The sequence below is a fragment of the Cherax quadricarinatus genome, chromosome 83, assembly GCF_038502225.1.
Source record: "Cherax quadricarinatus isolate ZL_2023a chromosome 83, ASM3850222v1, whole genome shotgun sequence".
Classification (NCBI taxonomy): domain Eukaryota; kingdom Metazoa; phylum Arthropoda; class Malacostraca; order Decapoda; family Parastacidae; genus Cherax; species Cherax quadricarinatus.
Window position 1 is genome coordinate 14523992 of NC_091374.1, and position 20673 is coordinate 14544664.

A 20673-nucleotide genomic window follows, 5' to 3' on the forward strand; every position below is an offset into this window, starting at 1 on the left:
ACAACAACAATAGCAGCAGCAGCATCAACAACAACAACAACAACAACAGAAGCAGCAGCAGCAGCATCAACAACAACAATAGCAGCAGCAGCATCAACAACAACATCAGAAGCAGCAGCAGCAGCATCAACAACAACAACAATAGCAGCAGCAGCAGCAACATCAACAACAACAACAACAGAAGCAGCAGCATCAACAACAACAATAGCAGCAGCAGCATCAACAACAACAACAACAACATCAGAAGCAGCAGCAGCAGCAGCATCAACAACAACAATAGCAGCAGCAGCAGCATCAACAACAACAATAGCAGCAGCAGCAACAGCAGCAGCAGCAGCAGCATCAACAACAACAACAACAGAAGCAGCAGCATCAGCAGCAACAACAACAGAAGCAGCAGCATCAGCAGCAACAACAGAAGCAGCAGCATCAGCAGCAACAACAGAAGCAGCAGCATCAGCAGCAGCATCAGCAGCAACAACAGAAGCAGCAGCAGCAACAACAGAAGCAGCAGCAGCAACAACAGAAGCAGCAGCAGCATCAGCAGCAACAACAGAAGCAGCAGCAACAACAGAAGCAGCAGCAGCAGCAACAACAGCAGCAGCAGCAGCAACAACAACAGAAGCAGCAATAGCAGCAGCAGAAGCAACAACAGAAGCAGCAATAGCAGCAGCAGAAGCAACAACAGAAGCAGCAATAGCAGCAGCAGCAACAACAACAGAAGCAGCAGCAGCATCAACAGAAGCAGCAGCATCAGCAGCAACAACAGAAGCAGCAACAGCATCAACAACAACAGAAGCAGCAGCAGCATCAACAACAACAACAGAAGCAGCAGCAGCGTCAACAACAACAGAAGCAGCAGCAGCAGCATCAACAACAACAGCAGAAGCAGCAGCAGCAGCAACAACAGAAGCAGCAGCAGCATCAACAACAACAACAGAAGGAGCAGCAGCGTCAACAACAACAGAAGCAGCAGCAGCATCAACAACAACAGAAGCAGCAGCAGCAGCATCAGCAGCAACAACAGAAGCAGCAGCAGCATCAACAACAACAACAGAAGCAGCAGCAGCAACAACAGAAGCAGCAGCAGCATCAACAACAGAAGCAGCAGCATCAGCAGCAACAACAGAAGCAGCAACAGCACCAACAACAACAGAAGCAGCAGCAGCAGCAGCATCAACAACAACAACAGATGCAGCAGCAGCGTCAACAACAACAACAGAAGCAGCAGCAGCATCATCAACAACAACAGCAGAAGCAGCAGCATCAGCATCAGCAGCAACAACAGAAGCAGCAGCAGCATCAACAACAACAACAGAAGGAGCAGCAGCGTCAACAACAACAGAAGCAGCAGCAGCAGCATCAACAACAACAGAAGCAGCAGCAGCAGCAGCATCATCATCAACAACAACAACAGAAGCAACAGCAGCATCAACAACAGAAGCAGCAGCAGCAGCATCAACAACAACAACAACAACAGAAGCAGCAGCAGCATCAACAACAACAGAAGCAACAGCAGCATCAACAACAACAGAAGCAGCAGCAGCAACATCATCAACAACAACAGAAGCACCAGCAGCATCAACAACAACAGAAGCAGCAGCAGCATCAACAACAACACCAGAAGTAGCAGCAGCATCAACAACAACAACAGAAGCAGCAGCAGCAGCAACAACAACAACACCAGAAGCACCAGCAGCAGCAGCATCAACAACAACAACAGAAGCACCAGCAGCAGCATCAACAACAGAAGCAGCAGCAGCAGCAGCAGCAGCATCAACAACAGAAGCAGCAGCAGCAGCAGCAGCAGCATCAACAACAGAAGCAGCAGCAGCAGCAGCATCAACAACAACAGAAGCAGCAGCAGCATCAACAACAACAGAAGCAGCAGCAGCATCAACAACAGAAGCAGCAGCAGCATCAACAACAGAAGCAGCAGCAGCAGCATCAACAACAACAGAAGCAGCAGCAGCATCAACAACAACAACAGAAGCAGCAGCAGCATCAACAAAAGAAGCAGCAGCATCAACAACAACAACAGAAGCAGCAGCATCATCAACAACAACAACAGAAGCAGCAGCAGCAGCAGCATCAACAACTGAAGCAGCAGCAGCAGCATCAACAACAGAAGCAGCAGTAGCAGCAGCAGCATCATCAACAACAACAGAAGCAGCAGCAACATCAACAACAACAACAGAAGCAGCAGCAGCATCAACAACAACAACAGAAGCAGCAGCAGCTGCAACAACAACAGCAGTAGCAGTAGTAGCATCAGAAATCAGGGGTTAGTGTCCAATGCAGCACAAGATACACACGACACGCGACACGCACAGGATACACACGCGACACGCACAGGATACACACGCGACACGCACAGGATACACACGCGACACGCAGATACGCACAGGATACACACACTACACGCACAACATACGCACAAGACAAGCACAAAACACCCACTCAAGGATTTTTTTTTTTTGAAGCAAGATCACTAACCACTTGGATTTCCAACCACTGAGAGTAGAAAAGCGCTCGGAACTCATCAAAGGTATATCAAAGGTAAATGTCAGGCAACTGCACAACCCAAGGTGACCCCGTGACTAAAGCTCTCGCTTGACACGGCGAGGGTCCGGGTTCGATTCCTGGCGAGGGTAGAAACATTGAGCGTGTTTCTTTACGCCTTTTGTCTATGTTCCCCATTAGTAAAATGGGCACCTGGGTGTTAGTGGACTGGTGTGGGTCGCATCTTGGGACAAAACTGACCTAATTTGCCAGAAATGCTCAGCATAACAAGCGGCTTTCTATATAATAGCGTCATTGGTGTCAGCTATTTATTTGTACATGTACAAATAAATATTATTATTATTATTATTATTATTATTATTATTATTATTATTATTATTATTATTATTATTATTATTATTATTATTATTATGGGTTTGGAGCAGGTCACGCCAGCCTCTCGCAACTACTGACCATTATGAGAGTCTTGGACACGCTAGAAAAAAACAGAATGCATATGTAGTATACACAGACTTTGTAAAAACCTTCGACAATTGCGATTATGGTGCAATAGCGCACAACATGCGTGCGAAAGGAATAACTGAGAAAGCGGGCAGATGGATTTTCAGTTTTCTAACAAACTAAACGCAAAGAGTAACAGTAAACAGAGTTACGTCAGAAGCTGCCACGGTGTACAGTTCTGTTCCCCAATATTTCTGATATACCTTTGACGAGTTTCCAGAGTTTTTCTACTCCCGAAGCCCGGCCATAGACCAGGCTCGTCTGGTGCTAACCTGGTCAACCTGGATGTTGCTGGTGGTGGTACGTTGACTCACATATCTATCACAGCGTGGTTGATCTGGCACCTGGTGAAGATACTCGTCCAATTTTCTCTTGGGTATTCTCTCCCATCCTTTCCTCATCAACATGAATTATATAGCATATTAACATCCTTTGCAGACGATACTACAATTTTCATGAGAGTAACATTTATTGTGGACATGTAGTTCTCCAGGAGAATATGAGCCAAGACTTCCACTGAACTGCAGAACACTGTATGTTCAGCAGAACACTGTATGATGTTCAGTGAGGTTATATTTCAATTGATCTGGTATAGAAAAAATAGAGGAACTAGAATCTAGAATAGAGGCTAAACTAATTCTGTTCACAAAATATAGAGAAAAATTAGTGTGAAGGAGTGATGTCAAAGGATCTCATATTCAAGGATCACAACAGTGTTGTTATTACAGTTGTGAGGAATAGGATAAGATGAATAATGAGAACCTTCAAAACAGTTGAATCCAAGCCCTTTTTTATTAAAGTGGCGTATATAAATTCAGTCAAGCACCTTAATTACTGGGAATGTTTGAAGTTCCTTGACGTCTATTCTTTACAATGAAGGTGAGAAAAATACATTATAATTTACATCTGGAAAATCCAAGAGAGACTGGTCCCAAATTTGCGCACAGCAGTCACTCCCTACGAGAGCAGGAGGCTTAGCAGACGGTTCAAAATACCTCTACTGAAAAGCTGAGAGACAATGCAGTAAGTGTAAGAGGCCCAAAACTAGCCAGAAGCCATACATAGACCCTTTGCTCTCTTCAAGAGGGAGCTGGACGAGTTGCTAAAGTCAGTTCCTGATTATCCGACTGTGGTTGGTACTCAGGACTGCGTGCGACTAGCAGTAACAGTCTGGTTGATCAGGCTGTTACCAGGAAACCTCTTCTGACACCCGGGTACGAGGGGAGGCGTTGACCCTCCAAACACTTTCCAGGTAAAACACGTACAAGATACGCACAAAACTGGACCTTCACGGCGTCCTTGACCGTTACATCACGTACAGTATTGTTTATGTTCCTTGGTCAGCACTTTCATTTAATGTTTGGTTCAGACACAACTCGTCCTTAACTCCCGTAACATCTATGTGGATTTCACACAAAACTTTTGTTGCAAATTTCTCGGTTAGGTTAAGTTATTCTCTATGCATAAAACAGTAGCCAATTATAACTTACCACAACGAAAAAAAAAAAATATAAATGGAGATTTGTTGCAGTTTTTGAAATGAAGTGTAGGCGCGCCTCTGGCAAAACAGTGATGGAGTGAATGGTGATGAAAGTGTTTCTCAATTTTCGGGTTACCCTGCCTCGGTGGGAAACGGCCGATGTGTTAAAAAAGAAATGCTAATGGGAAACAAGCAGCTACTGATTGAGGTAGATATAACTATGTCAGATTCTCACTGTTTAAGTTGCCTTCAACACCCCGGCATGGGTGGAGACATTGAGCGTGCTTCCTTAAAACACCTGCTGTTCCTGTTCACCTAGCAGCAAATAGGCACCTGGGTTTTAGCTGACTGGTGTGGGTCGCATCCTGGGAACAAAATTAATCTAAGTTGCCCGAAATGCTCTGCATAACCAGGGTTTTTTCTATATAGTATGTTATTGATATTAGCTATGGTCTGTATATCGTAAGGGGTTCTTGAATGGAGATATCGTAGGATAAGGTAGACACACTTGTAGGATGGTAGGTGTATTGTCAGACTGAGATGAGAGATGGAGCCCGGTGCCTAGCCTGTTCACGCCTTGTAGGTCTGCCGCCGAGTGAGACCGGGACAGAGGAATGGGCCTCCTCGTGTGCATCCCGTGACGTCACACAAAGCCACAGGCCTACGAGGGGTCTCGTGTCTAAAGCACATGGATGATGCTACTGCTATGCTATATAATACTGGGAATACAGGGATCAGCAACTATGCTGACATGTATACGTTGTAATATATAGTATGTCATTGATGTCAGCTCTGGTCTGTATAAGTTGTATCATGTACTTGTAGAAATAAAGATTATTATTATTATTATTATTATTATTATTATTATTATTATTATTATTTGACTGTACAACAGTTACATAGTGTCTGCGATGGGAAGACGGGTTGACTGACGAAGCTGCATCTGTTCTGATGAACACTTCTTAAGATAAGAATTGAAAGAAACACGTCGAGTCTAGTTACGAAACTTAAAAGTTGACCTATAAAATTACTAACTGAAATGTTGACCATCCTAGTGACAATACAAGTTATAACAGCGTTGACCATCCTAGTGACAATACAAGTTATAACAGCATTGACCATCCTAGTGACAATACAAGTTATAACAGTGTCGACCATCCTAGTGACAATACAAGTTATAACAGTGTTAACCATCCTAGTGACAATACAAGTTATAACAGCGTTGACCATCCTAGTGACAATACAAGTTATAACAGTGTTAACCATCCTAGTGACAATACAAGTTATAACAGTGTTAACCATCCTAGTGACAATACAAGTTATAACAGTGTTGACCATCCTAGTGACAATACAAGTTATAACAGTGTTGACCATCCTAGTGACAATAAGAGTTATAACAGTGTTGACCATCCTAGTGACAATAAGAGTTATAACAGCGTTGACCATCCTAGTGACAATAAGAGTTATAACAGTGTTGACCATCCTAGTGACAATAAGAGTTATAACAGTGTTGACCATCCTAGTGACAATAAGAGTTATAACAGTGTTGACCATCCTAGTGACAATAAGAGTTATAACAGTGTTGACCATCCTAGTGACAATAAGAGTTATAACAGTGTTAACCATCCTAGTGACAATAAGAGTTATAACAGCGTTGACCATCCTAGTGACAATAAGAGTTATAACAGCGTTGACCATCCTAGTGACAATACAAGTTATAACAGTGTTGACCATCCTAGTGACAATACAAGTTATAACAGTGTTGACTATCCTAGTGACAATACAAGTTATAACAGCGTTGACCATCCTAGTGACAATAAGAGTTATAACAGCGTTGACCATCCTAGTGACAATAAGAGTTATAACAGTGTTGACTATCCTAGTGACAATACAAGTTATAACAGTGTTGACCATCCTAGTGACAATAAGAGTTATAACAGTGTTAACCATCTTAGTGACAATAAGAGTTATAACAGCATTGACCATCCTAGTGACAATAAGAGTTATAACAGCGTTGACCATCCTAGTGACAATACAAGTTATAACAGTGTTGACCATCCTAGTGACAATACAAGTTATAACAGTGTTGACTATCCTAGTGACAATACAAGTTATAACAGCGTTGACCATCCTAGTGACAATAAGAGTTATAACAGCGTTGACCATCCTAGTGACAATAAGAGTTATAACAGTGTTGATTATCCTAGTGACAATACAAGTTATAACAGTGTTGACCATCCTAGTGACAATAAGAGTTATAACAGTGTTAACCATCCTAGTGACAATAAGAGTTATAACAGCATTGACCATCCTAGTGACAATAAGAGTTATAACAGCGTTGACCATCCTAGTGACAATACAAGCTATAACAGTGTTGATCATCCTAGTGACAATACAAGTTATAACAGTGTTGACTATCCTAGTGACAATACAAGTTATAACAGTGTTAACCATCCTAGTGACAATAAGAGTTATAACAGTGTTAACCATCCTAGTGACAATAAGAGTTATAACAGCATTGACCATCCTAGTGACAATACAAGTTATAACAGTGTTGACTATCCTAGTGACAATAAGAGTTATAACAGTGTTGACCATCCTAGTGACAATACAAGTTATAACAGTGTTAACCATCCTAGTGACAATACAAGTTATAACAGTGTTAACCATCCTAGTGACAATACAAGTTATAGCAGTGTTTACCATCCTAGTGACAATACAAGTTATAACAGTGTTGACCATCCTAGTGACAATACAAGTTATAACAGCGTTGACCATCCTAGTGACAATACAAGTTATAACAGTGTTGACCATCCTAGTGACAATAAGAGTCATAACAGTGTTGACCATCCTAGTGACAATACAAGTTATAACAGCGTTGACCATCCTAGTGACAATACAAGTTATAACAGTGTTGACCATCCTAGTGACAATAAGAGTTATAACAGTGTTGACCATCCTAGTGACAATACAAGTTATAACAGCGTTGACCATCCTAGTGACAATACAAGTTATAACAGTGTTGACCATCCTAGTGACAATAAGAGTTATAACAGTGTTGACCATCCTAGTGACAATACAAGTTATAAGAGTGTTGACCATCCTAGTGACAATACAAGTTATAACAGTGTTGACCATCCTAGTGACAATAAGAGTTATAACAGTGTTGACCATCCTAGTGACAATACAAGTTATAACAGCGTTGACCATCCTAGTGACAATACAAGTTATAACAGCGTTAACCATCCTAGTGACAATACAAGTTATAACAGCGTTAACCATCCTAGTGACAATAAGAGTTATAACAGTGTTGACCATCCTAGTGACAATACAAGTTATAACAGCATTGACCATCCTAGTGACAATACAAGTTATAACAGCGTTAACCATCCTAGTGACAATACAAGTTATAACAGCGTTAACCATCCTACTGACAATAAGAGTTATAACAGTGTTGACCATCCTAGTATTCATGACGATGACTGGGGTTCTCTACGACAACTAAGAATTATTTCAGTTGTTGTACGAAACGAAAAAGATATTCCCTTGTATCGTATAAGCCCAGCCCCATCTACCTCACTGACCGCAGCAGCAGTAGTGCAGGATTGTTTTAAGTTGTTTATATTCAAAAAATTAAAATAATGTGTATGTCTGCATGCATGTATGTATGCGTGTACGTATTTATGCTTGTGTGTATGTACAGTGATGTGCATGTGTATATATGTATGGTTGTATGCGCATAGGTACTTGCGCAAAATGTATGTGTGCATATGTATGTGGATATATATGCATGTACATATTTACGCAATTGTACTCACCAGTTTATGGTTGCGGGGGTCGACTCTCAGCTCCTGGTCCCGCCTTTCTGCTGGCTACTAGTGGATTTACTCCTGGCTACGTGAGCCCGGTCATACCTATGCTTAAAGCTGTGTGTGGATTCTGCCTCTATCACTCGCTGTCTAGGTTGTTGAACTTTCTAAAGCTAAAGAAGCATTTCCTAACATCCCTGTAACTCATTTGTAATTTTAACTTCCAACTGTGACCTCGTGTACCTGAGACCCGCCTCTCAGACTCGCCCTGTCCACCCTGGCAATCCGTTTTGAGCATTTTGTACTTTGTGATCATATCACCTTTAGTCTTGTCCACTAATGTCGTCAGGTTTAGCTCCTTTAGCTTCTTTTCATAGTTCATACCTCTCAGCTCTGGGACTAGTTTTACTGCAAACCTTTCCACTTTTTTCCAGCTTTACATACTTCACCAAATGCAGGTTCTATACTGGCGCTGCATATTCCTAGATTGACCTGACATATACCGTGTATAAGGTCGTGAATGTTTCCTTGTTGATGCTCCTGAAAGGCAGATTTAAATTTGCCAGTCTTGCTTTTGCTTCAGCAGTTATTCAGTGTATCTCTGTCTCGGGTGACATGCTGGGAACTATGTCCACCCCGAGGTCTTCTTTCAGGGAGGTTTGCAACATTTCTCCCCTGATCCTGGACGCTGTTTCCGGACATCTTTGCTCTCGTATATATGTGCATGTGTCTACATGTTTATTTCCATGTGTACATATGTATATACATGTGAATATAATCGTGTGTGTACAGTATGTATACACATGTGCATGGCAGACCAGAGCTGTACCCATTCAAACACTCGGCGATACTTACCAACTGCTTACCTCAGAGTTTTTGCAACTCAGAAATATGTGTTGAGAGTGTCTCTGAGAATGGTCTTTAGGATTAGGCTTGTTTTCTCGTTTATACTATTATAAATAGAGGAGGGTAGGAAGGGGGGGTAGGGGTAAGTTACAGGGGTGAGGGGAGGGAGGGGAGGGAAGGGGTTACTGCAGGTTGATGACCCTTCCTCTGGCTCAGTGTAGAGATCTGTCAGCTGATCCTCACGTTGGCTCGTTTTGCGTTGATTTTCGTGCTGATTGGCGGAGATCGTGTCGGTTTGTAGGGGGAGGGAGGTCGTATCGGTTTGTAGGGGGGAGAAGATCGTGTCAGCTTAGCGGGGGTCGTGTCAGAGAGTAACTGACGTTGTGGCAGGTGGACAGGGGTCGTGACGGAGGTCGTGTCGGACTACCAGGAGTCGTCTTGCTGTGTGCAAAAGTTTTTTTTTTTCTGGTTTCCTCTGACGTTCACTGTTTTCATTGAAGTCTTGGGTATTTTAAGTAGAATTCGTAACCTTGTTGATATTCTTCTGTGAACCCTTTTCGGAGGCTAATTACTGCGATTTTTGTGTGTCCATTTCTTCTTGCACTACCTTCCTTAGGATGGTTGAGTTCTTGCGCTACCGTCCACATGATGGTTGTGTTCTTGCGCTACCGTCCACAGGATGGTTGTGTTCTTGCGCTCCGTCCACAGGATGGTTGTGTTCTTGCACTACCTTCCATTGGATGGATGTGTTCTTGCGCTACCATCCACATGATGGGTGTGTTCTTGCGCACCGTCCATATGATGGGCGTGTTCTTGCGCTACCGTCCACATGATGGTTGTGTTCTTGCGCTCCGTTCACAGGATGGGTGTGTTCTTGCACTACCTTCCATTGGATGGATGTGTTCTTGCGCTACCATCCACATGATGGGTATGTTCTTGCGCACCGTCCATATGATGGGTGTGTTCTTGCACTACCGTCCACAGGATGGGCGTGTTCTTGCGCTACCGTCCACATGATGGGTGTGTTCTTGCGCTACCGTCCACAGGATGGGTGTGTTCTTGCGCTACATCTGTTTAATGTCGCGTGTGAGTGGGGAAGTAACGAGCAGATTGTGTGGAAGTGTGTGGAGCTGCTCGTGGTAGCAGTGAGTACTAGCACCAGTCACTGTGATAGCAGAGTAGTATCACCAGTCACTGTGGTAGCAGTGAGTAGTAGCACCGGTCACTGTAGTAGCAGTGAGTAGTAGCACCAGTCACTGTGATAGCAGAGTAGTATCACCAGTCACTGTGGTAGCAGTGAGTAGTAGCACCAGTCACAGTGGTAGCAGTGAGTAGTAGCACCGGTCACTGTGGTAGCAGTGAGTAGTAGCACCAGTCACTGTTGTAGCAGTGAGTAGTAGCACCAGTCACTGTTGTAGCAGTGAGTAGTAGCACCAGTCACAGTGGTAGCAGTGAGTAGTAGCACCAGTCACTGTGGTAGCAGTGAGTAGTAGCACCGGTCACTGTAGTAGCAGTGAGTAGTAGCACCGGTCACTGCGGTAGCAGTGAGTAGTAGCACCAGTCACAGTGGTAGCAGTGAGTAGTAGCACCGGTCACTGTGGTAGCAGTGAGTAGTAGCACCAGTCACTGTGGTAGCAGTTAATAGTAGCACCAGTCACTGTTGTAGCAGTGAGTAGTAGCACAGTCACTGTTGTAGCAGTGAGTAGTAGCACCAGTCACAGTGGTAGCAGTGAGTAGTAGCACCAGTCACTGTGGTAGCAGTGAATAGTAGCACCAGTCACTGTGGTAGCAGTGAGTAGTAGCACCAGTCACTGTGATAGCAGAGTAGTATCACCAGTCACTGTGGAAGCAGTGAGTAGTAGCACCGGTCACTGTAGTAGCAGTGAGTAGTAGCACCAGTCACTGTTGTAGCAGTGAGTAGTAGCACCAGTCACTGTTGTAGCAGTGAGTAGTAGCACCAGTCACTGTGGTAGCAGTGAGTAGTAGCACCAGTCACTGTGGTAGCAGTGAGTAGTAGCACCAGTCACTGTTGTAGCAGTGAGTAGTAGCACCGGTCACTGTGGTAGCAGTGAGTAGTAGCACCAGTCACAGTGGTAGCAGTGAGTAGTAGCACCAGTCACAGTGGTAGCAGTGAGTAGTAGCACCGGTCACTGTGGTAGCAGTGAGTAGTAGCACCAGTCACAGTGGTAGCAGTGAGTAGTAGCACCAGTCACAGTGGTAGCAGTGAGTAGTAGCACCAGTCACAGTGGTAGCAGTGAGTAGTAGCACCAGTCACAGTGGTAGCAGTGAGTAGTAGCACCCAGTGTGTGTGTCAACCATGTTGCCTCGATCATCCAGTGTGTACTCGCCTATTTGTACTCACCTATTTGGGGTTGCAGGGGTCGAGACTCAGCTCCTGGCCCCCGCCTCTTCACTAATCGCTACTAGGTCCTCTCTCTCTCTCTCCCTGCTCCATGAGCTTTATCTTTTCTCGTCTTAAAGCTATGTATGGTTCCTGCCTCCACCACATCACTTGCTAGACTATTCCACTTCCTGACAACTCTGTGACTGAAGAAATAATTCCTAACATCCCTTTGACTCATCTGAGTCTTCAACTTCCAATTGTGACCCCTTGTTTCTGTGTCCCATCTCTGGAACATCCTGTCTCTGTCCATCTTATCTATCCCATGAAGCATTTTGTATGTCGTTATCATGTCTCCCCTAACCCTCCTGTCCTTCAGTGTCGTCAGGCCGATTTCCCTCAACCTTTCTTCGTAGGACATTCCCCTTAGCTCTGAAACTATCCTTGTTGCAAACCTTTGCACTTTCTCTAATTTCTTGATGTGCTTGACCAGGTGTGGGTTCCAAACTGGTGCTGCATACTCCAGCATGGGCCTGACGTACACCGTGTACAGTGTCTTGAACGATTCCTTACTGAGGTATCGGAACGCTATTCTCAGGTTTGCCAAGCGCCCATATGCTGCAGCAATTAACTGGTTGATGTGTGCTTTCGGAGACATGCTTGGTATTATAATCACCCCAAGATCTTTCTCCTTGAGCGAGGTTTGCAGTCTTTGGCCACCTAGCCTATACTCTGTATGTATTCTTCTTTGCCCTTCCCCGATCTTCACGGCTTTGCATTTGGCGGGGTTAAATTCGAGGAGCCAGTTGCTGGACCAGGTGTCCAGTCTGTCCAGGTCTCTTTGTAGGCCTTCCTGATCCTCATCTGATTTAATTCTACTCATTAACTTATCATCTGCGAACAGGACACTTCTTAGTCTATCCCTTCCATCATGTCATTCACACATATACCAAAAATAGGACTGATCCCTGTGGGACCCCGCTCGTCCCAGGCGCCCACTGTGATACCACTGTGTGTGTGTGTGTGTGTGTGTGTGTGTGTGTGTGTGTGTGTGTGTGTGTGTGTGTGTGTGTGTGTTTGTAAACTTGAGCGACACAGAGACCCAAGCGGGAAGCAGATAGTGGGTATTGACATGACCCCGGGGTGAGGGTCATGTGTGACGGTGGACAGTGTGAGACTGGTTGGGTGGGCTGTGAGGGCATGGTGCCGTGGGCAGGTGCGATGACCATAGCAGTGGGTCAAGGGGTGAGACAGTGGGTTACGGCAGAGGATGTCCCAGTGCCTTAGGGCAGGCCATGGGCGCTCCTTGGAAGACTGCCAAGCTAGCCGGTGACTTCCGTGTTTCACCGGCGCCCTCATGGTCTTGGGTACACTGCCCTTGTCATACGCTTCTAGCATTAGGTAAAACACATGTTTATGGTAAAACAGAATGAAAATATAAAAGTATTACTGTTGGTTAGGAGGTTAGATAAGATTTGTCAGGAAACAGGACAAATGTTTCCTGATGCTGGTGTTAGTCGAGCTTTTGGTCATCTGACCGAGGCCTTCCACTAGCTTACCCCTCCACCACTTTAAAAATTAAGGTTATTATAGAGTACTGTTGGTACATGAGTGACTATGGGGAAGATAGCAGAAGATGTGCAAGTTCGCACCCAGGCTATCTGTTGAGAACTGTCTACTTGTATCTAGATTAAGGAATATAGTATCGCGAATTATCTAGGCGTGTGAAGCAAGAATAAAAAATCGAAAGGCTCTCTTCCCCCTCTTCACTCCCTCCAGTCACTGCCGGCATGAAAACACTGGGAAAATATGTCACTACATAAAAACACAAAGGTTACGTTTTACACACACACACACACACACACACACACACACACACACACACACACACACACACACACACACACACACACACACACACACACACACACAAACACACACACACACACACACTCGTAAAGGTAAAAACAATACAAGGTGACATGCAGAGAAAGAAAAACTACAATATCATGTGTGAGGTGGTGATGATGCAGGTAGCAGAGTGTTCCCATGTAAGATAATGTGTGTTTAGGAGTTTTCCGATGCTGGAAACTTTTCTTATTTAAGAAAATTAGATCCATCAGCAGTTTGCTGCTGCGCTGTTCTGTGTAATAGTTACACAGTAAAAGTTAACTTTGTTTCCCTGTCTTATTCCATCATGCAGTGTGGGGCTTAGACAAGGTGTTGAATTATGTCATCCTGAGCCGCAAGGCTTCAGTAGATGTGGATCAGTATGCCGGGTCACCACATGGAGAAGACCCGGGCCAGGATGTCCTGGCGATCCTACCTGTACCTATACCTGATAGGGATCAGGTACGGTAGGTTCACGCACCCTGGCTCTCTTCTGCAGTGTCTGTTGTGGCAGTGATTGTTGCTTCTAGGCAGCGTCTTCTGGATCTGTTCACTTCTTTTAAGGACCCCCAATGGGAATAAGTCTCTTTGATTTTTTGGTTATCCTAGGTAATTTACTCATGTGTTACTTTCAGTGCACCGCGCAGAAACGAGCGGGTATATAAAATCGCAGTCAGCAGGATTCGAACCCACTACAGGAAAATAAGAAGACTGGACAGCCTGGTAAACCAGGCTACCCAGTCTTTCTGTCTTCCTGTAGTGGATTCGAATCCTGCTGATTACGATCTTTCTGTATATGTTACTATGTATGATAATTGTGATTACCTCACTTTGCGTAACTGTACTTACGTGTACCTGTACCTAAATAAACTTACTTAAGGTGTGCGTGTTTGTCCCATTGATTGACCCCAATCATTGATTTTGCTGTAGTCCTATAAGCATAATGGTGTTCCCAACTTGTGGCCGCTAAGCTATGAAAGTTCTCGTATGTATTGTTGTCACAGGCTGCACATGGAATGAGGTATACCAGAACTGCTGCTGTTTGGATCTGTGTCTAGGTCTGGTAATGTTGATCAGGTTCTGATCCACCGCGAGGCCTGGTCACAGACCGGGCCGCAGGGGCGTTGACCCCCGGAACTCTCTCCAGGTCTCCAGGTAAACAGGGGCGTTGATCCCCCGGAACATCCTCCAGGTAAGGGTTTTTTGACGTGACTCCTGCTACGTTAGTGCCACTAGTACCTCTTTCTTCACTGCCTTGTTGAGTAGAGCTGCAGTACTGATTGCTCAAAAGATATGGCGTCTGTCTGAGTTGTCGTTATCAGCCACAATAATTGGCACTCTTGGCGTGCCATTGGCTGCTTCTATATACAGACATCATTACCTGTATTTATAGTAACATTATTTACAGGTACCACTATAAAGCACCTGGTGGTGATGGTGTTTTCCTTGTCAAAAACAATGGGGAAAGTTTATGTTGATGCGGGTGTTAGTCATATAATCTGCTTAGTGGAGTTTTTGGCTACATGAACGAGACATTCCACTGGCTTGCAGTCATCGTATACTATATATATCGCACTATAAGATGTGATATTTAGGGCTCTCCGCCTCGATTAAAAACGTAGTACACATTTCATTGGTAAAAATATCCCTGCAGGTTTCTCAGTAACATGGCTGGACTAGTGTACTCTGTAGTCCTGCTATATTACTACCACGTCACTGTTTTGTTGAGCTGCAGTGTTGATTGTTGCAGAGATGAAGCGTCTGCTGAGCTGTTGACAAAATGACACATATACTACTTCGATTGATGCACATTGTTGCTCGCCATTCAATATTGACATGGCAATATCAACAGTGCACACTGCTGGAAGCAACCATGACCTTGAATACTGCAGATCAAGCACGCTGGTGCATCATCTCAGCATCATCGCTGAACATGCAGTCTGGCCTCATTTTAACTACGTTCATTTTCTTACGAAGTTTCTTGAACGCTACGAATACCATTTCTTCGTTAGACTGGCTGGAGTTAGGTTATGTGGAGTTAGGTTATGTGGAGTTAGGTTATGTGGAGTTAGGTTACGTTACAGAAAACTATAAAATGTGCGTTTAACGCGAATAAGCATATTATAAAAACTGCTGCCACACGGCTGCGGCCAGCAGTAGCAGCCTCGTTGATCAGGTCTTGATCCACCAGGAGGCCTGGTCATGGACCGTGCCGCGGGATCATTGATCCCCGGAATGCCCTCTAGGTAGACTCCAGATAGGTAGACTCCAGATAGGTAGACGGCTGGCAACACTGGCTGAGCGCAGTGAAGTAACGTTCAGATCTACACGAGATGTGGTGACAGAATGTGTTGAAACCTTGCATTACAGTATAGACTGACAGTACCTGCCATGTCGATACCACATAATATGCTGTTTATAACATTTAACTTAGAAAACGTTTCATCCACTAGTCTTATTAGGTCCCCGGTGGGTGAAACGTTTTATCAATAAATTACTATAAACCCCATATTTTGTCTTATTCAAGTCCTTGTCGCTATACAGTGTTAGAAATAGTACCTATCAAAACACCTCTTCACTCGCAATAGACAACAGGCAACTGTCAACACAACACTGGTCTTCCCCTCTTACATACATATACGTATATATATATATATATATATATATATATATATATATATATATATATATATATATATATATATATATATATATATATATATATATATATATATGTCGGGCCGAAAATGTAAAACTGGTCAATTAGGAAGAACTCGTTTAAAATTAAGTCCCTTCTGAAATTTTCTCTTATACGTTTAAAGATATATTTTTTTCCTTAATATTAATGTAAAATTTTTTAATTTTGCACCAAAAGAATCTTAGAAAACTTACCTAACCTTATTATAACAAAAGCAATTTATTTTAGCCTAACCCAACTAAATATATTTTAAATACGTTTACAATAATTTAATACTAAACAAACACAATCAAATATATTTTTTTCGTTAGGTTCAGAATGATTTTGGCGAAATTATTGCATACACAAATTTTCACTTGTCCTATATGGCAAGATGAGCGTTGCTATTTAAGCCAAGATCGCAAGTTCTGCCTATTCGGCACGACATATATATATATATATATATATATATATATATATATATATATATATATATATATATATATATATATATATATATATATATATATATATATATATATATATGTATATATATATATATGTGTGTGTGTGTGTGAATATGACAACGATTCACTTGATGTACAAGTGTTCCTAATACAGCTCTCTGTATAAGTGACTACACACAGAATACAGTATGCTTGGAATGCTCCTTACATGGTATATTAACTGGTGAGGTAGCACTATCCAGTGTTGTACTTGTACAGTCCTGATGTTGACGTACATACACAACACAGAACCCTACACAACACCTTACACAACACAGAACCCTGCACAACACCTTACACAACACAGAACCCTACACAACACCTTACACAACACAGAACCCTGCACAACACCTTACACAACACAGAACCCTACACAACACCTTACACAACACAGAACCCTGCACAACACCTTACACAACACAGAACCCTACACAACACCTTACACAACACAGAACCCTGCACAACACCGTACACAACACAACCCTACACAACACCCTACACAACACAACATTGGACGGTCCTGCACAAGTCCAGGGATGATGACCTTCCACATTAATGCACAGTACTTGGCTGATATTGTATATCAGTAGTCCTCAACCTTCCTACACAAGTGGGTCACATTTGATCATCAAATGTGTGATGAGAGCCGCGCGGTTTTGTTTACACTGTGCAGTGTGGAATCTACATAAAAGTGAATTTATAATTTCATGTGAGGGCCTCATCCATTTCCTAGGAGGGCCACATGCGGCCCGCGGGCCGTAAATTGGGGACCCCTGTTCTAGACGATGCCAGATTAAAATATGTATGCCCTATATCACTCCTGGAACACTGAGAACCTTGTCAGATTAAAATATGTATGCCCTATATCATTCCTGGAACACTGAGAACCTCCACAACTCTGGAAAATGGTATAGTGATACCGACAAGATCTGGAAAAAGATAATTATGCAGTATATACAGCTCAGAAGGCTGCCCTAATTGCTGTCAGTAACATTGTCCATCAAAATTCGGGAAGTTCCTCTATATCCACATTGTTAATCAATAGGATCTTAGCCATTTTGGAGACCCAACTTATCTCATTACAATATTACTTTTACCCTCGCGGATTTCCATTGACTTCAGTCCTGTATTAGGGCTGAAGCCATTCGTGGAGAAACATTCCCTCTAATGAATGTCCTGAACTGTGTCTTTTTCCCACATCCATAACTCTGAAGGAGACGCAAGTGATCGTGAATGTGTTACTGTCCAGACATTGACATTTACTGTAGCCTCACAGCTTCAAATGCTGCTTCCTCGAAATACGATCTGGGTCATCTAGTAGGATGTGCTCCCGAGGCCTGAACGACAATAAATTTGTATTTTATTTTCTCTGAGTGCAAGGTGCGGAGATCGTTGCCCGATCTCTGCTCCATCAGGCTCTTGGTAATCGCGTCTTCTTCTTGAGAGTATGAATTAAAGTACATAAAATTACTATTGATTGTCAAAATCTATGGATTTTTGTTTTTAAGAAACTTTTTCTAGCTAACTGCCCTGGGCGACATCCTTAATAAAATAACTAGGATTCCGGCAGAAATAAGCCTTATATATATATATATATATATATATATATATATATATATATATATATATATATATATATATATATATATATATATATATATATACACACACACACACACAGACACACACACACATACATACTTAGGTCGTTCTGGGATAATAACTTAGGTGGCTAACACAAGAAACTTTTTCCTTCGTCCACCTTCTCCTTGCCCTCTTCGATCCTGACGGACCCTTTTCCTGTAGAAGGCTCAATGGTATCCAAAATTCTGACCCTCCAGAAAGATAATACCGTTCTTTCTAAAAGTGCCAAACTGAAGTCTGTTAAACGTTTTTCACTCTGAACATAGTTTTTTTTTTTTTTTTTCCCACAAACATGTAAGATGACAAGTAAATGTTACGAATCTCTGCTCTTACTGTTATTCTCTTGTGTGTTTGTTAGTAATTGTTATTCCTGTAATATTTACTTCCCAGTCAGAGTGGCCGGGTCTGAGAGGCGATGATCCTAGAACCATTAACAAGAATAATATTGTAGTCATGTGCCAGAGGAAACAAGATGTTTTGAGATGCCAGATCAAAACAAGGTGGAGTCAGCACCGAGCAGAGTAATGCGATACACACACCTCAGGCTAGAAGACGTTCATACTGTTGATAAATTAGAAACGTGCAACACTTGGGTATCTTTATTGCGGTTACGTTTCGGCACATAGTGGCTTCCTCATTCCAATACAGAGAAGATTGGTTGAAGATAAGAAAGGTTTCCACAGTAAAGATACCCAAGTGTTGCATATGTGTCTAGGTTATCAACTTGTTGCTTCTCTGAAGCATTTATCTACGTCGATATTGTCCCTGGCTAAGACTAAACTACAAATTACATGTGATAATAACTAATGTAGTGATGTACACCTTGTATAATCGGTGCACATAACTGTTTAAATGATAATGTGAGAAATCACGAAAGCGCTTGGAATTTCACATATTTGCTCTGTGGTTATTATACATATTTTATCACCTGTTTACTGTGAGTTTTTTGTGCCTTTTTACATAAGGAGTTTGCAACATTGCAAGCTCCTTATGTGTTAATTGCAACACGAATGGCTTAGAGTTATCATTAAGCTCTCCCTGTGGTTATTTTACTTATCCACTCCGCCACTGATCCTACAAACTACATGAGCCTAGCGAACTAGACTTCTTTCATGTTGCGAGGATATTCGTGTCAGTGGATGCTCAAGGAATAATTTCAGCATCCGCTTGTTTGAATACCCGCCTCAACAAGCAGTTTATATAGCAACCACGTTTATATAGCAATGAAACCACGTGGTTTCATTGCTATGTAAACTGCTTGTTGAGGCAGGTATTCAAACAAGCGGATGCTGAAATTATTCCTTGAGCATCCACTGCCACGAGTGTCCTTGCAACATGAAACAAGTCTAGTTCGCTACCTGGAGGTTACCTGGAGGTTATTCCGGGGATCAACGCCCCCGCGGCCCGGTCCATGACCAGGCCTCCCGATGGATCAGGGCCTGATCAACTAGGCTGTTACTGCTGGCCGCACGCAGTCCAACGTACGAGCCACAGCCCGGCTGATCCGGCACTGACTTTAGGTATCTGTCCAGCTCTCTCTTGAAGGCAGCCAGGGGTTTATTGGCAATTTCCCTAATGCTTGATGGGAGGCTGTTGAACAGTCTTAGGGCCCGGACACTTATGGTGTTTTCTCTTAGTGTACCAATGGCGCCCCTACTTTTAATTGGGGGCATTTTGCATCGCCTGCCCAGTCTTTTACTTTCGTAGGGAGTGATTTCTGTGTGCAGATTTGGGACCATTCCTTCCAGGATTTTCCAAGTGTAGATTATGATATATCTGTCCCTCCTGCGTTAGGCTCATGTTGTTTGTAGAATCAATGACGGAGTGGATAAGGTAACACGTACGTTGTGTTGTATCTTGATATATATTTATTTTTTTATCTTCAAATACTCTTGTTATATTTTCATCTTATTCAGGTAGCCACAGTTATTAATAGAATTAAAATTAATTTTTTTGAATTTTTGCATTGTAAAGTTAGATTAAAAGCAGGAGTTAAAACTGGTAAAATACTAGTGTTTTGTAGTGCGTTAATGGCGAGTGTTTGTGTTGGCAGCTGTGAAGTTCGGGCGGATGAGCAAGAAACAGAGAGAGAAGGTTGAAGATGAGGTGCGATACCACAAGGCAGCACAGATGGTCAGCATGACGGGTCAAGAAACCTCACCAGACTCCTCCATGTATGAACCTCCCACACCCACCTCTTCAGATATATACACGCCGTAAGTCGCACCTTCTCTATGTAATACGTGTGACAGGCAAGTGCCTAAAATATGTGACTCAGTACATTGTAGGAACTAGAAAGACCTGAAGCTTTCGTGTGTTAATACGCACTGCATATATATATATATATATATATATATATATATATATATATATATATATATATATATATATATATATATATATATATGTATATATATATATATATATATATATATATATATATATATATATATATA

At 42.7% G+C, this 20673-nt stretch overlaps 1 protein-coding gene across 10 annotated transcripts in view; it reads left to right on the forward strand.

Moving 5' to 3' along the window:
* The window catches only part of Hr3 (Hormone receptor 3), a 605631-nt gene that overhangs the window by 517755 nt on the left and 67203 nt on the right, over positions 1 to 20673 (forward strand). For 9 of the 10 annotated variants that reach the window (XR_011394342.1, XM_070102869.1, XM_070102870.1 and 6 more), the window contains one exon: positions 20271 to 20433. Coding sequence is in view for 9 of the 10 variants with exons in the window: in XM_070102869.1 (XP_069958970.1) it covers positions 20271 to 20433 (163 nt within the window). In the remaining variant the exon portion in view is untranslated. Of the gene's footprint in view, positions 1 to 20029; positions 20051 to 20270; positions 20434 to 20673 lie in introns of those variants that run through there. The other variant, XM_070102871.1, reaches the window with a different exon arrangement.